This window comes from Physella acuta, unplaced genomic scaffold (assembly GCF_028476545.2).
Source record: "Physella acuta isolate Inbredline_101_S28 unplaced genomic scaffold, ASM2847654v3 ptg000566l, whole genome shotgun sequence".
In the NCBI taxonomy this organism is placed as follows: Eukaryota; Metazoa; Mollusca; class Gastropoda; family Physidae; genus Physella; species Physella acuta.
In genome coordinates, this window is record NW_026732085.1 from 190,169 (window position 1) to 207,460 (window position 17,292).

General features: G+C 39.2%; 1 protein-coding gene across 3 annotated transcripts in view; it reads left to right on the top strand.

The window, feature by feature from the left end:
* Positions 1 to 17,292, top strand: part of LOC131946629 (leucine-rich repeat and coiled-coil domain-containing protein 1) — a 250,854-nt gene that overhangs the window by 180,755 nt on the left and 52,807 nt on the right. For all 3 annotated transcript variants that reach the window (XM_059307559.1, XM_059307561.1, XM_059307560.1), the window contains exons 10-12: positions 1,303 to 1,402; positions 5,985 to 6,103; positions 13,872 to 14,006. In XM_059307559.1, the coding sequence (XP_059163542.1) occupies positions 1,303 to 1,402; positions 5,985 to 6,103; positions 13,872 to 14,006 (354 nt within the window). The remainder of the gene's footprint in view (positions 1 to 1,302; positions 1,403 to 5,984; positions 6,104 to 13,871; positions 14,007 to 17,292) is intronic.

The following is a 17,292-nucleotide window of genomic DNA, read 5'->3' on the forward strand; positions in this document are numbered from 1 at the left end:
GTATGTCTACAGTTATATTATGAGTATATCTACTGTCCCCAGAACCTAGTTATATTATGTGTATGTCTACAGTTATATTATGTGTATGTCTACTGTCCCCAGAACCTAGTTATATTATGTGTATGTCTACAGTTATATTATGTGTATGTCTACTGTCCCCAGAACCTAGTTCTATAGCCTGTATGTCTACACTTATATTATGTGTATGTCTACTGTCCCCAGAACCTAGTTCTATAACGTGTATGTCTACAGTTATATTATGTGTATATCTACTGTCCACAGAACCTAGTTCTATAGCCTGTATGTCTACACTTATATTATGTGTATGTCTACTGTCCCCAGAACCTAGTTATATAACGTGTATGTCTACAGTTATATTATGTGTATGTCTACTGTCCCCAGAACCTAGTTATATTATGTGTATGTCTACAGTTATATTATGTGTATGTCTACTGTCCCCAGAACCTAGTTCTATAGCCTGTATGTCTACACTTATATTATGTGTATGTCTACTGTCCCCAGAACCTAGTTCTATAGCCTGTATGTCTACACTTATATTATGTGTATGTCTACTGTCCCCAGAAACTAGTTCTATAACGTGTATGTCTACAGTTATATTATGTGTATATCTACTGTCCACAGAACCTAGTTCTATAGCGTGTATGTCTACACTTATATTATGTGTATGTCTACTGTCCCCAGAACCTAGTTCTATAGCGTGTATGTCTACAGTTATATTATGTGTATATCTACTGTCCACAGAACCTAGTTCTATAGCGTGTATGTCTACACTTATATTATGTGTATATCTACTGTCCACAGAACCTAGTTCTATAGCGTGTATGTCTACAGTTATATTATGTGTATGTCTACTGTCCACAGAACCTAGTTGTATATCGTGTATGTCTACAGTTATATTATGTGTATGTCTACTGTCCCCAGAACCTAGTTCTATAACGTGTATGTCTACAGTTATATTATGTGTATATCTACTGTCCACAGAACCTAGTTCTATAGCCTGTATGTCTACACTTATATTATGTGTATGTCTATTGTCCACAGAACCTAGTTCTATAGCGTGTATGTCTACAGTTATATTATGTGTATGTCTACTGTCCACAGAACCTAGTTGTATATCGTGTATGTCTACAGTTATATTATGTGTATGTCTACTGTCCCCAGAACCTAGTTCTATAGCGTGTATGTCTACAGTTATATTATGTGTATGTCTACTGTCCACAGAACCTAGTTGTATATCGTGTATGTCTACAGTTATATTATGTGTATGTCTACTGTCCCCAGAACCTCGTGAGAACGCTGGAAGCAGAGCGCGAGAGACGATGGAAGGCTGAAGAAGCCACCAGAAGACTCCTGGAGACGCTGAAAGCAGTAAAGGCCCAGGGTAAGTAACTCGCATCTTTGATCTTATTATCCTATTTTACTTGCCACATCTGTAATAGCCTTTAGCTCAAACTTGGATTTTATAATTTTTTATAATTTTTTTTTTTGCTTTGAAGCTGTGTTTTTAACGAGATAAAGATCTAAAATCTATTTAATCTGATATTAGTGTAAAAAGGAAATTCAACTAAAAAAATATTTTAAAAAATCGCGTCGATGTTTACTTACTTTTTATTTATTTATTTTTAAAAATATGCGTTTGATCTTGAGGTGTTGGATGGTCTCCCATTTGGTTTGTTTATTTATTTATTTTCTGTTTTAATAGATGATTCATTTGATAAATGCGTCGGCGAGGTTTATTGGTAATCTCTGCTAACAGACACACTGAAGACAACATTAGGGCCATATATCAGATTTATAAAGCCATTCGGAAATGGTTTCAATAAATATGGCCGTGAGATGCAAACACACTGACTCACAATTACAACTTAACTTCTTGACTTACTTGACCTACTTAACTTCTTGACTTACTTGACTTACTTGACTTACTTGACTTCTTGACTTTCTTGCATTACTTGGCTTACTTGACTTACTTGATTTACCTGTCTTACCTGACTTACTTGACTTACTTGACTTACTTGACGTACTTTACTTAATTGACGTACTTGATTTACTTGACTTACTTGACGTACTTGACTTACTTGACTTACTTGATTTACCTGTCTTACCTGACTTACTTGACTTATTGTGGAGCATACGGCCTTAACCATACCCTTCCATTTTCTCCGGTCCCCGGCTGTTAATTTTGCAGCCTCCCGAGAGATTACGTTATTCGAACTTTGGCGAAATGTCCGTCGTCAGTTGGTGTCCTGACCATTATGGTGTTAAGTCAAGGCGAGAGGTCATTTGTAAAGGTCACTCTATTCTGATGATTCCCTGGGCCAGATAAACAGGTCAACTCTACTTCACCGCCTAGCGTCTTTCACTAACTTTAAGGCATCTCTACGAGTAAGGGAGGGAGGTTTATTGTGTCGTCATCGTCGTCTTTCCAGTATCCCCCCCCCCACTCCCCACCCCTCCTGTCGGAAATTTGAAAATTATCTGAAAGAAACACAACAAATCACGCTTCGTAATTGATGGCTTCCGTTTTAAAAAAGTATAAACCTCACTGAGCTTATACGTTGAAAAAAAAAGTGTGAAATTCTTCGTATAATTATTAGGAAATAAAATGAACCAACCACCGCTAATATATTAGTTCCATTGTGCGATACCGCTAATATATTAGTTCCATTGTGCGATCATTATCGCGTCTTGTTACCCAATAATCTCGGTGATCGACTGCTCACAGCTCAGAAGACGGTAATTACCACGTTAATTACAATTAAGGCATCGATCTTTCACTGCAGTGGAAATGGTTTTCTATTTCTTGAACGGTTGTGTTGATTCAGTAGTTGAGAAAAGATACTCGCGGGTATAATATTCATGTCGATCTAGGCTTTGTCCTTCAAAGGTTCACTGCCCAGTAGTGTTTTGATTCAAAGGTTGAGGTACTCGCCGGTCTAAGATTCGTGTCGCTCTAGGCTTTGTCCTTCAAAGATTTACTCCCAAGTTTCCAAACATCGTTGTTTAGTTGTTTTTATTGTATTTGTTATACGTTTAGCTTGTATAAGAAAGAATTCAATTGTTGAGAGCTGTCTCGTCTAAAAACCCATTCAGTAGCGTGTTAGATGAACAAATCTGAAGTTCGGACTTCGATCCCTGGAACTACAATCGATGTGCTAGGGATCTTAAGATGGTCCATTAGATCCTTTAGACATTCCTTCACCAACAGAGGTGCAGTAGGTGCTTGACTTTACCTGATGTATAGGTGGCCGGACAGTATGTTCGTTATAAGAGAATAGCTTTATACACACTGGTAATGATAGGCAGACCATGTTACTAAATATTTTAAAGTATCTCCGTCAAACTAGTCGGCCTTTATGTCTGTCGGCCTTTAGGGGTTCGGTCTTTTTTTTTTAGATCGGTCTGTCGATAGCTCCACAATGATTTAAAATGATTAAGTAAGTAAGTTTAGTTTGTCAGCATTATGTTCAGTCGGCCTTATCACTTGTCGGCTTTTTAATGTGGCCTTGTTCCTTAACCCGTTTTGAACACCGTGGCAATGATAAACAGATCCCTTTACTAAAGCAATTATAACACCACCGTCAAATTCGTCCTCTTATCTCTGTCGGCCTTCTGTCCTATCGGTCTTTTTAATGTCGTTTTTTATTTTTCCTAAACCCGCTTTCTACAAAGTGGCAATGCTACTCATATCCCTGTCCTAATGCCAGGATTTCTGAGGTAGCCATTGCAAACTAGTATCTAACCTCATGTCTAACGTATTCCCTGTTTGGCTGGGCTGTGATACCTAACAAACATATTTATATTTTTAAAAATATCATCGCATTGATATGAGCCATGGGCAGCAGTGGGCTCACAAAAACTGTATATTATTCTCACCCTGACTGAGCTGGTCACAAAAACTGTATATTATTCTCACCCTGACTAAGTTGCCCAGACGCGGTTGTATCTTAGGCTTAACTCAGATCATCAGTTATGGCTCGGCTGGTCTATTCAGAGGTTGGTTGGATGGTCTTTGGCTAGTCCGTAGGACGTCACTAAGCTCACCCTAGTTTGATGGGACTCTGTATTTTTTATCGTAGTGTTAGCAAATCTTGTCGTGTGGAGAGCGCTGAAATAGACGGGATGCTACTTAACCTTCCTTTCTGGACGGTCAAGGCCATATTAGTGCATTTACTCTAGCGTTCGACTGCAACACTTGATTTTTTTTTACACCTCCACCACCTATTTTTACACATCCACCACCTATTTTTACACATCCACCACCTATTTTTACACATCCATCATCTATTTTTGCACATCCACCACCTGTTTTTACACATCGACCGTCCGTATTTATACATCCACTACCTATTTTCACACACCCACCACCTGTTTTTACACATCCACCACCTATTTTTACACATCCACCACCTATTTTTTTTACACATCCACCGCCTGTTTTTACACATCATCCATCTGTTTTTACACATCCACCACCTATTTTTACACATCCACCACCTATTTTTTTGCACATCCACCGCCTGTTTTTACACATCATCCATCTGTTTTTACACATCCACCACCTATTTTTACACATCCACCACCTATTTTTTTGCACATCCACCGCCTGTTTTTACATATCCACCAATTGTTTTCTTATCCGTCTTGCAGGCTCTTTATTTTTAACTAAAGTTACAACAATGTTATAAATAATTATTAGGATGCTTAATATTTCTTTATTTTAAAATAAACCGGGAGTGATCTCCCCTAAACTTTCTCGAATATCTATATATATAATTCTCTTCTGGGAGCCGTTAGAAAACAAGCTGCAAGCGCGCCTTTGCAGTCCCCTCTCTTCCTCTCTATCACTATCACTACCACCCCCACCCCACCCCCACATGATCTGGTGAGCTGTGGTTCACTCTAAATGTTTACAAATCGTAGAGCCGGGTTTGTTGGCGGCTATTATGGGCAGATAATTTAGTTTGAAACGATTTTAAACTTACAGGAGGTAACTAAGAGGAGGCTGCTATTCACGGGGGGGGTGTAGGGGAGGGGTTGGGGGAGGTTAGTGTTTTAAAGCAAATATTTTCAGTGGCAGCATTGGTACTGTCGAATTCACAAATCATGAATTACTGAAAAGTAGAAAATAAAACAACTAAATAGCGGCGTATGATACGCAGCGGGTCGGCTCGTTTTTATATTAAACAACATGGGATGGGAACTAGGGCTATAGACATGATTTTAAAACCATTTTAAATTCTTAAACTTTTTAAAATAGAATAAAATCTCGTGGATGAAGAATTGCACACCAAGTGAACGTCAAATAAAGTTGTGCATAATAGTGCGCAATATTATTAGTACTTTATAAATTTACATGCGTTTTTGAGAAATTGGAAATAGCGTAAATTACTACTTCCGGTCAACGTAAATTACTCAAAATTTGATAGAAGGTAGAGAATGAGATCTTTTACTTACATGTGAAATTTCATTTATCTATCTGAAATAGTACTCAAGTTATAGGCTTTTGAAAAATTCAAAGTAAAAACAGTACCACTTCCGGTTATCAGAAATCGCTCAAAAGTTGATACGGATCTACGATTTTGATAAAATACTTATATATGAAATTTCATCAACCTAGCTGTAACGGTACTCAAGTTATCGTGTTTACACACACACACACACACATACACACACACAGACATACGGACAAGATTGCAAAACTATGTTTTTCCGACTCATTGCACGATTACAATACTTTCTCTATACTTCGTAAATACGAGAAAGTAAAAAATCGATTACACATCAGAATTTTCTTTTACAAATATTCTTCTATCTGTAAAGAGAATTGAAAAAAAAATATGGATGCTGTACGCGAGCTATGAGAAATGTGTTTCTCGCATGTACGTCTGGTTGTAGGAAGTTGTTTATTGCCCCACTTAGCTGAACGAATGTGTCGAGTCAGTTTCCTGTTTGTCTTGCAGGCAGGGAGACGGAGACGATGAAGAGCTCAGCTCTGGAGGCCACAGTCGAGTTGAAGAAAGCTGTGATCAACGAGCACGAGACAAACCTGGCGCTGCAGGCTGAGATCGCTCAGCTCAGGGTAGGTCATTTTTTATGGTGTCAGGGTAGGTCATTGTGTGGTGTCAGGGTAGGTCATGGTGTAATGGTGTCAGGGTAGGTCATGGTGTAATGGTGTCAGGGTAGGTCATGGTGTGGTGTCAGGGTAGGTCATTGGTGGTGTGTTATGTAAGGGTAGGTCATTATGCGGTGTTAGGGTAGGTCATTATGTACTGTTGTGAGCGTAGGTCATTGTGTTGTGGTATCAGGGTAGGTCATTGGGTTGAGGTGTTAGGGTAGGTCATTGTGTGGTGTCAGGGTAGGTCATGGTGTAATGGTGTCAGGGTAGGTCATGGTGTAATGGTGTCAGGGTAGGTCAAGGTGTAATGGTGTCAGGGTAGGTCATGGTGTAATGGTGTCAGGGTAGGTCATGGTTTAGTGGTGTCAGGGTAGGTCATGGTGTGGTGTCAGGGTAGGTCATTGGTGGTGTGTTATGTAAGGGTAGGTCATTGTGCGGTGTTAGGGTAGGTCATTATGTACTGTTGTGAGGGTAGGTCATTGTGTTGTGGTATCAGGGTAGGTCATTGGGTTGAGGTGTTAGGGTAGGTCATTGTGTAGTGTTAGGGTAGGTCATGGTGTAGTGGTGTCAGGGTAGGTCATTGTGGTGTCAGGGTAGGTGTGAGGATAAGTCATTGGGTGGTGTTAGTGTAGGTCATTGTGTGGTGGGGTCAGGGTAGGTCATTGGGTGGTGTTAGTGTAGGTCATTGGGTGGTGTTAGTGTAGGTCATTGTGTGGTGGGGTCAGGGTAGGTCATTGGGTGGTGTTAGTGTAGGTCATTGGGTGGTGTTAGTGTAGGTCATTGTGTGGTGGGGTCAGGGTAGGTCATTGGGTGGTGTTAGTGTAGGTCATTGGGTGGTGTTAGTGTAGGTCATTGTGTAGTGGTGTCGGGTGGGTCATTGGGTGGTGTCGGGTAGGTCATTGTGTTGTGGTGTCAGGTAGGTCATTGTATGGTGTCATGATAGGTCATTATGTAGTGGTTTGTGGTGTCAGAGTACTCATTCTTTAGAACAAAAATCATGTTAGTCCTGGTTAAATAACAGCCAATCAAAGATTGTATTACGTATGAGATACCTTACAGAATGTGAAAATAATATTTGGGTATGTAAAGTAAATAGAATCACAGTATAAATAGTATCACAGTTATCTTTATTTTCAAATTTTCTAACATAAATTCATAAGGGTTTTAAATTCTAATTTGTCATGTTGTTGGTTTTTTTTATTGTAAGGCTTAAAAGACGAAATACACACCCAAAAAAAAAATTTCGTCTGTCAACAATAATTATCCAGTCCTCAGCCCAACTTGCCGATACCATTTCACGCGTTTAACTCTCACAGATTATGCCCCTTTAATCTTAAAAATAGCCTTTTTTTAAATAAAAAAAATCGGCTATTTGTCACCTCGTTAATAAATAAACGAATGTTTGGCTTAAATGCACTCACCTTGAAGCTTAACTCTAACATAACGAGCGCACTTGTCATCACTTCATAGACAACGTGTATATGTGTGCAGGGATTTTTTTTAAAGATTTTATTTTGGTTTGGATATCTCCTGTCCCCCCCGTCCCCCCCCCCCCCCCCCCGTCCCCGTCCCCCCAACTGATTATATTTTGGTTCTTGTTGTTTTGTTGATTCATGGCATTTTTTTTTTTTTTTTGGCTGGACTGAGATGAATGTGTTTATTGGAGACTCCTGGACAAAAACAGCTTTACTCTCGCCGCGTGAAATTTAGATGTTTGTGTTTTGGTTCGAGGTGGAAAGTGCGCTTGCGCTTAAGTAGCGGGAAATTTGGGGTGGGGAAGCGAGGTGGGTGGGGTGGGGGACGGAGGTGTGTGTTGAGTGGGGTGGGGGGAGGGGGTAGATGACCGACTTAATAGTTTTGTATGGGGTGTAGAGTATCATATTATGTTATCTACACAGAAGTGGTCGGGTGTGGCATTAGTGTTGTGGAGAGTGGGGGTGGGGGGTAGATGACCGACTTGATAGTTTTGTGACGGGGGGGATGATGGGGTGTGGCATGTCATATTGTGTTATCTATGGAGGGGGGGGGGTCGGGGTGTGGCATTAGTGTGGTGTGGCATTAGTGTGGTGTGGGGTAGATGACCGACTTGATAGTTCTGTGACGGGGGTGATGGGATGTGGCATGTCATTTTGTGTTATCTATAGAGGGGGGGGGGGTCGGGGTGTGGCATTAGTGTGGTGTGGGGGTGGCATCATTGTGGTGTGGCATTAGTGTGGGGTGGGGTAGATGACCGACTTGATAGTTCTGTGACGGGGGTGATGGGATGTGGCATGTCATTTTGTGTTATCTATAGAGGGGGGGGGGGGGTCGGGGTGTGGCATTAGTGTGGTGTGGGGGTGGCATCATTGTTGTGTGGCATTAGTGTGGGGTGGGGGTGGCATCAGTGTGGTGTGGCATTAGTGTGGTGTGGGGGTGGCATCAGTGTGGTGTGGCATTAGTGTGGTGTGGGGGTGGCATCAGTGTGGTGTGGCATTAGTGTGGTGTGGGGGTGGCATCAGTGTGGTGTGGCATTAGTGTGGTGTGAGGTAGATGACCGACTTGATAGTTCTGTGACGGGGGTGATGGGGTGTAGCGTGTCATATTGTGTCATCAACAGAGACGTGGCCGGGTGTGGCATGGGGAAGAGAAGGGGATCAGTGGCTTTTGATCTTAAGATTTTTTTTATGATTTCACAAACAGTGGTTTGGGGGAGAAAAAAGTTGAGGATCTCTTTAAAAAAATGTCAAGAAGCTGGCGCCTTAATCAACAAGAACCAACATAACCTTCCTGCACTTGTGTAGCGCCATGAGAAACGGCGATCAGTGTTCTTTACGTTACGGTCACACGTGTTTGTATATGCTGCTCAGTGTGTGCAGTAGAGTAACCTTCTTCTTCTTCGTTCTTAATTTGGTATAAGATGGAGGATTTAAACAACAAGCCCAACTTCGTGTATGAACTGGACTGTGGTCTCCAGATCAGCGGGTGCCCCATATAGTTTTTCCTTGAGTGGGGTGTGTAGGGGCCAGTGTTTGGATCGCGCCTTGTTATATAAAGAATATTCTTGAAGGACGTGCTCCGTATTCTCCGGGGCCTTGCCACAAAGGCATATTTCGCCACACCCAATTTTTAGTTTTTTATACATGTGCTGTTTTAGTCTGTTGTGGCCTGTTCTAAGTCTAAAGATTATGTATTGTTGCTTTCGTGTCAGATTGTAATATCCATCGTCTTTTTTTGTAGTATGGGTGTGTGACGGACCACATTTTTGTTTGTTTGTTTTTTATTATTCTTTTTATTTCTTTTGGATGTAGCGAGATTTCTGGTTGTTTTTTCTTTCCCCCAATTTTTTGCCAGCTGGTCCGCGATCTCATTTCCTTGTATCGGGCAGTGGCCCGGGATCCACTGCAGCACAATTCTGCTGCAGGTATTTTGTAGCCTTTCAAGTGCTGTCCCGAATGATTGAGTATAGGATTCTGGTTTTTTTTTTAGGGATTGCAGGACAGATTTAGCATCTGTAAGAAATACTATCTAACTATTTGGAGATTCAGGGTGTTCTGCTAGGAGGTTTGCTGCATGCTTTAAAGCTTCTTTTTCTGCTCTAAAGTTATCGGATAGGCTGCCTGTGGCTATTGACTTTTCCAGGCTTACTCCGTTTGGTCATTCAATAAGGACGCCAGCCCCGCCATTTTTTGTGGCATCTTCAGCTGAGCCATCTGTGAAAACTCTAATCCCAGGTAATCCTGGGGTACTGATCCTTTATGTGCTTATTTATTATTTTCTTTAGTTCTTCTTGATCATAATCAGATTTTTTTTATCTATGGTGTCTATTGAGTCTCTGATGATTAATGTCTGGTGGGAGATCCACGGCAGGGAGAGGTTTTAAGTTTTGATTGTTTCAGGAATGATGTTTTCTATTTCACATTTATTTATTAGATTTTTTGCTTCTTCAATAAAACTTGTTCTTTGAAGTCTGTTTGATGGACTAGGCTTCTGGAGTTTGTGTTTTAGATTGTGGTTTTCCAGTGCCTCTAGCTTTGTGTATTGAGTGAGGATATTTGATAATCTTCTTTCTTCTATTGAGCTAAGAGCGGCTGTTTCCTCCATAGCTTTTATAGGCGTTGTTCTCATGGCTCCTGTCATTATTCTCAAACCAATGTTCTGAACTTTGTCAATTTTTACAAGCTTTTATTTAACTCACTTCCTCTGTCTGTCGTCAGTCTGTCTAGACGGAAACGCAGGAGTGAAAATTCGGACAGTTCTACTTGACCGATACGATTCACAGTTGGCACGTGGGTCAAGACATAAAGACAATGCAATCTGAAACTAAATTTGACTTAATTGGATGCCTAATTAATTTTTTATAAATTAATAAAAATTTGGACCGAATTAGTAGGCATGTCTAGCCAACCACACCACACGCGTCATCACCTTCAATAGCTGCGCCATCACGTAATGGCTGCGTTCAAAAACCATTGCGCGCCTACTGAACGTAATGTTCAGTAGGCGCGCAATGGTTTTTAGTCATGTAACTCTATTGTAAATAAAACATGTAAAGTACTGAAAAAAAAATTCATTAAAAACGTTTTAATAACAAGCTTTTATGTAATGATGCACTAAAAAGTAGAAAATAAATTATAGACTACTATTTAAATAACTATAAAGAAAAGCGTGGGTGTCTTCCTTAACATTAGTAAAGGTATCCAATAGATACTAAAGTGACCCACGCTTTTCTTTATAGTTATTTAAATAGTAGTCTATAATTTATTTTCTACTTTTTAGTGCATCATTACATAAAAGCTTGTTATTAAAACGTTTTTAATGAATTTTTTTTGATAGCGTTTGTTTTGGCTGCTGAGCCCCAAGCCGAAGCATAGAGTAACCGTAGACATCTTTTTTTTTAAGTATCTTTATGTGTACATACATACATATATATATATATATATATATATATATATATACATTAGGCATATAATATATATATATATATATATATATATATATATATATATATATATATATATATATTATATGCCTAATATGTATATATATATATGCCTAATATATATATATATATATATATATATATATATATATATATATATATATATATATATACATGATGCATATATGGAGAGAGAGACCGACCAAGAGTGTATGATAAATGCCCGCATCACCCCCCCCCCCCCCCATGTAATGGAGCTGTCGGCACAAACAGTTGCCGCTTTGTTATGTGTGATGATGGACGGCAACATTCTCACGGGCCACGTTATCACTCGGTGACCAACGACTGTCTGCCGTCTATCTTTGGCTAGCTGGGGCTGAATGGACGGCCTATCTTAGCTGGGGCGGAATGGACGGCCTATCTTAGCTAGGGCTAGCTGTGGCTGAATGGACGGCCTATCTTAGCTAGGGCTAGCTGGGGCTGAATGGACGGCCTATCTTAGCTAGGGCTAGCTGGGGCTGAATGGACGGCCTATCTTAGCTAGGGCTAGCTGGGGCTGAATGGACGGCCTATCTTAGCTGGGGCGGAATGGACGGCCTATCTTAGCTAGGGCTAGCTGTGGCTGAATGGACGGCCTATCTTAGCTAGGGCTAGCTGGGGCTGAATGGACGGCCTATCTTAGCTAGGGCTAGCTGGGGCTGAATGGACGGCCTATCTTAGCTAGGGCTAGCTGGGGCTGAATGGACGGCCTATCTTAGCTGGGGCTGAATGGACGGCCTATCTTAGCTAGGGCTAGCTGTGGCTGAATGGACGGCCTATCTTAGCTAGGGCTAGCTGGGGCTGAATGGACGGCCTATCTTAGCTAGGGCTAGCTGGGGCTGAATGGACGGCCTATCTTAGCTAAGGCTAGCTGGGCTAAATGGACGGCCTATCTTAGCTGGGCTAAATGGACGGCCTATCTTAGCTAGGGCTGAATGGACGGCCTATCTTAGCTAGGGCTAGCTGGGGCTGAATGGACTACGGTCTTGTCCTTTCTCTTTCTGCATTCTATCATGGAAATGTTTTTCTGTGTGTGTCCGTGTTTGTTTTGCCTGTAAGTCTGTGTATTTGTATTCTGTATATCAGTGTGTATGTTAGTGATTTTTGTCTGTTTATGAGCTTGGTTGTGTATGTATTTGTGTTTAAGTTTCTCTCTATATATATGTATGTTATTCTTGTGTATTGCTATGTGTAAGTCTGTGTATGCTTGTGTTGATTGTTATGTTACACTTTTGTGTACATGGTGAGAACAGCTCACTACCCGCCCATCTGTAGGCTACTAGTTAGTTCACACTTTACGGCCAGCAATACCAGACGATGTGTATTCACTTGGTTAGGTTTGTAATTTAAAAACATTATTGGACATTAAAATAGTATTTAAACAAATATTTGTAAACGAAGTAAAAGCAACCAGCTAAAAGAAAAAAGTTTAATTACGTAATAATATAATAGAATTACAGGACCGATGTATAACTAATGAAATAAACCGGGAGTGATCTCCCCTAAACTTTCTCGAATATTCTAATATAACACTACGTGGGATCAACTCGGAATATAGACATGATTTTTGTTTACTTAAACTTTTAAAAATAGAATAAAATCTAGTAGAAAAAAAATTGCGCACCAAGCGAGCACCAAAACCAAATGTGCGTAATAGTGCGCAATATTATTAGTACTTTATAAATTTACATGCGTTTTTGAGAAATCGGAAATAGCGTAAATTAGTACTTCCGGTCAACGGAAATTACTCAAAATTTAATAGAAGGTAGAGAATTAGATCTTTTACTTACATGTGAAATTTCATTTATCTATCTGAATTAGTACTCAAGTTATAGGCTTTTGAAAAATTCTAAGTAGAAAAAGTACCACTTCCGGTTATCGGAAATCGCTCAAAAGTTGATACGGATCTACGATTTTGATATAATACTTATATATAAAATTTCATCAACCTAGCTGTAACGGTACTCAAGTAATCGTGTTTACACACAGACACACACACACAGACATACGGACAAGATTGCAAAATTATGTTTTTCCGTATTAGTGAGGTGTAAAACGTCGAGATTTGTAAAAATCTCGATTTTTTTTTTGCACGATTACAATACTTTCTCTATACTACGTATATACGAGAAAGTAAAAAACGTGTAACAAAACTATCTACAATTAAATCATAATATCGTCATCATATTTTCCCGTTTGGGATCCGAGCTCAGGACTGTCGAGTTAGTTGTCGTAAGCTCTACCATCCGACCACGCCGTCCACGTCGTACTAGTCTATTAGTATTATAACAACCATTTCTAGCCACCATTTCTAGCCACCATTTCTAGCCACCATTTCTAGACACCATTTCTAGACACCATTTCTACCCACCATTTCTACCCATCATTTCTAGCCACCATTTCTACCCACCATTTCTAACCACTATTTCTACCCATCATTTCTAGACACCATTTCTACCCACCATTTCTACCCACCATTCCCCTACCCACCATTTCTACCCACCATTTCTACCCACCATTTCTACCCACCATTTCTACCCACCATTTCTACCCACCATTTCTACTCACCTTTTCTACCCACCATTTCTACCCACCATTCCCCTACCCACCATTTCTACCCACCATTTCTACCCACCATTTCTACCCACCATTCCCCTACCCACCATTTCTACCCACCATTCCCCTACCCACCATTCCCCTACCCACCATTTCTACCCACCGTTTCTACCCACCATTTCTACCCCCTATTTCTACCCACCATTCCCCTACCCACAGACCAAGACTGCCGAACTGAAGCAGAAACTTCTCGATGCCGAGAACAGAGAGTTAAGATGCCAGGAAACTTTGAAGGAGGCAGAAAAAAGTCTGGCCAGAAAAGAAGCTGAAGATATGACCGAGCGCGTTCATCAGGTAACTAATTAACCACCTTAACTAATTGGCTGGCGTAAGGTAACCGGCTGATTATCTTAATTAATGGGCTAGAAACTACTGTATGGATAAAACAGACTGCCGTTTTAACAAATTATTTTTTTTTAAATTAGTTTCAAAGAAACTGGTACAATTATGTTAGTGTATTTTCAACAATTTAACTTGAGATTGCTGATACCACAGCATTTTGCATGTGTTTATTTTATTTGTGTTTATATTATCAAAAGCGATGTTTTTACAAGCTTTTATTTAACTCACTTCCTCGTCGGTCTGTCTGTCTAGACGGAAACGCAGGAGTGAAAATTCGGACAGTTCTACTTGACCGATACGATTCACAGTTGGCACGTGGGTCAAGACATGAAGACAATGCAATCTGAAACTAAATTTGACTTAATTGGATGCCTAATTAATTTTTTATGAATTAATTAAAATTTGGACCGAATTAGTAGGCATGTCTAGCCAACCACACCACACGCGTCATCACCTTCAATAGCTGCGCCATCACGTAATGGCTGCGTTCAAAAACCATTGCGCGCCTACTGAACGTGATGTTCAGTAGGCGCGCAATGGTTTTTAGTCATGTAACTCTATTGTAAATAAAACATGTAAAGTACTGAAAAAAAAATTCATAAAAAACGTTTTAATAACAAGCTTTTGTGTAATGATGCACTAAAAAGTAGAAAATAAATTATAGACTACTATTTAAATAACTATAAAGAAAAGCGTGGGTGTCTTCCTTAACATTAGTAAAGGTATCCAATAGATACTAAAGTGACCCACGCTTTTCTTTATAGTTATTTAAATAGTAGTCTATAATTTATTTTCTACTTTTTAGTGCATCATTACACAAAAGCTTGTTATTAAAACGTTTTTTACAAGCTTTTATTTAACTCACTTCCTCGTCAGTCGACAGTCTGTCTGTCTAGACGGAAACGCAGGAGTGAAAATTCGGAAACTTCTACTTGACCGATACGATTCACAGTTGGCACGTGGGTCAAGACATGAAGACAATGCAATCTGAATCTAAATTTGACTTAATTGGATGCCTAATTGATTTTTTATGAATTAATTAAAATTTGGACCGAATTAGTAGGCATATCTAGCCAACCACACCACACGCGTCATCAATAGCTGCGCCATCACGACCACGTAATGGCTGCGTTCAAAAACCATTGCGCGCCTACTGAACGTGATATTCAGTAGGCGCGCAATGGTTTTTAGTCATGTAACTCTATTGTAAATAAAACATGTAAAGTATTGAAAAAAAAATTCATAAAAAACGTTTTAATAACAAGCTTTTATGTAATGATGCACTAAAAAGTAGAAAATAAATTATAGACTACTATTTAAATAACTATAAAGAAAAGCGTGGGTGTCTTCCTTAACATTAGTAAAGGTATCCAATAGATACTAAAGTGACCCACGCTTTTCTTTATAGTTATTTAAATAGTAGTCTATAATTTATTTTCTACTTTTTAGTGCATCATTACACAAAAGCTTGTTATTAAAACGTTTTTTACAAGCTTTTATTTAACTCACTTCCTCGTCAGTCGACAGTCTGTCTGTCTAGACGGAAACGCAGGAGTGAAAATTCGGAAACTTCTACTTGACCGATACGATTCACAGTTGGCACGTGGGTCAAGACATGAAGACAATGCAATCTGAATCTAAATTTGACTTAATTGGATGCCTAATTGATTTTTTATGAATTAATTAAAATTTGGACCGAATTAGTAGGCATATCTAGCCAACCACACCACACGCGTCATCAATAGCTGCGCCATCACGACCACGTAATGGCTGCGTTCAAAAACCATTGCGCGCCTACTGAACGTGATATTCAGTAGGCGCGCAATGGTTTTTAGTCATGTAACTCTATTGTAAATAAAACATGTAAAGTATTGAAAAAAAAATTCATAAAAAACGTTTTAATAACAAGCTTTTATGTAATGATGCACTAAAAAGTAGAAAATAAATTATAGACTACTATTTAAATAACTATAAAGAAAAGCGTGGGTGTCTTCCTTAACATTAGTAAAGGTATCCAATAGATACTAAAGTGACCCACGCTTTTCTTTATAGTTATTTAAATAGTAGTCTATAATTTATTTTCTACTTTTTAGTGCATCATTACATAAAAGCTTGTTATTAAAACGTTTTTTATGAATTTTTTTTTTTATGAATTTTTTTACAAGCTTTTATTTAACTCACTTCCTCGTCAGTCTGTCTAGACGGAAACACAGGAGTGAAAATTCGGACAGTTCTACTTGACCGATACGATTCACAGTTGGCACGTGGGTCAAGACATGAAGACAATGCAATCTGAAACTAAATTTGACTTAATTCGATGCCTAATTGATTTTTAATGAATTAATTAAAATTTGGACCGAATTAGTAGGCATATCTAGCCAACCACACCACACGCGTCATCACCTTCAATAGCTGCGCCATCACGTAATGGCTGCGTTCAAAAACCATTGCGCGCCTACTGAACGTAATGTTCAGTAGGCGCGCAATGGTTTTTAGTCATGTAACTCTATAGTAAATAAAACATGTAAAGTACTGAAAAAAAAATTCATAAAAAACGTTTTAATAACAAGCTTTTATGTAACAATGCACTAAAAAGTAGAAAATAAATTATAGACTACTATTTAAATAACTATAAAGAAAAGCGTGGGTGTCTTCCTTAACATTAGTAAAGGTATCCAATAGATACTAAAGTGACCCACGCTTTTCTTTATAGTTATTTAAATAGTAGTCTATAATTACTTTCTACTTTTTAGTGCATTGTTACATAAAAGCTTGTTATTAAAACGTTTTTTATGAATTTTTTTAATTATGTTTGCTAATTATATTCAGCATGATCGCACTGAAGGCTGTACTTGTAATTAGTTACATGAAACTTTAGAAGCTGAATGAAAACAGGGTTGTACACGTTGAACTGTATGTCTAAGCTGTGGTCTTAGTGCACGTTCATGAACTTATTTATTAACGGCGTTGTTTTTTTTTTTCAAAGAGTCACATGTGGCTCCGGAGCCGTAATTTTATGAACACTGGGCTAGCGGGGGGATGGTGGGGGGCTCTATACGGCTAATACACACACAGCAATTCGAACACAACTGATGAAGGTTGTTGTTTTTAATGAGTCACGGCGTGGAGTTTGTAAACGACATGAGAGGACGTCCAGGGGAGTCAATAGGTTGGGTGAAACCCGGTACGTCAATTCCGTATGTCACTCCACTCAGCCGTTTTACATACTTGTATAAGA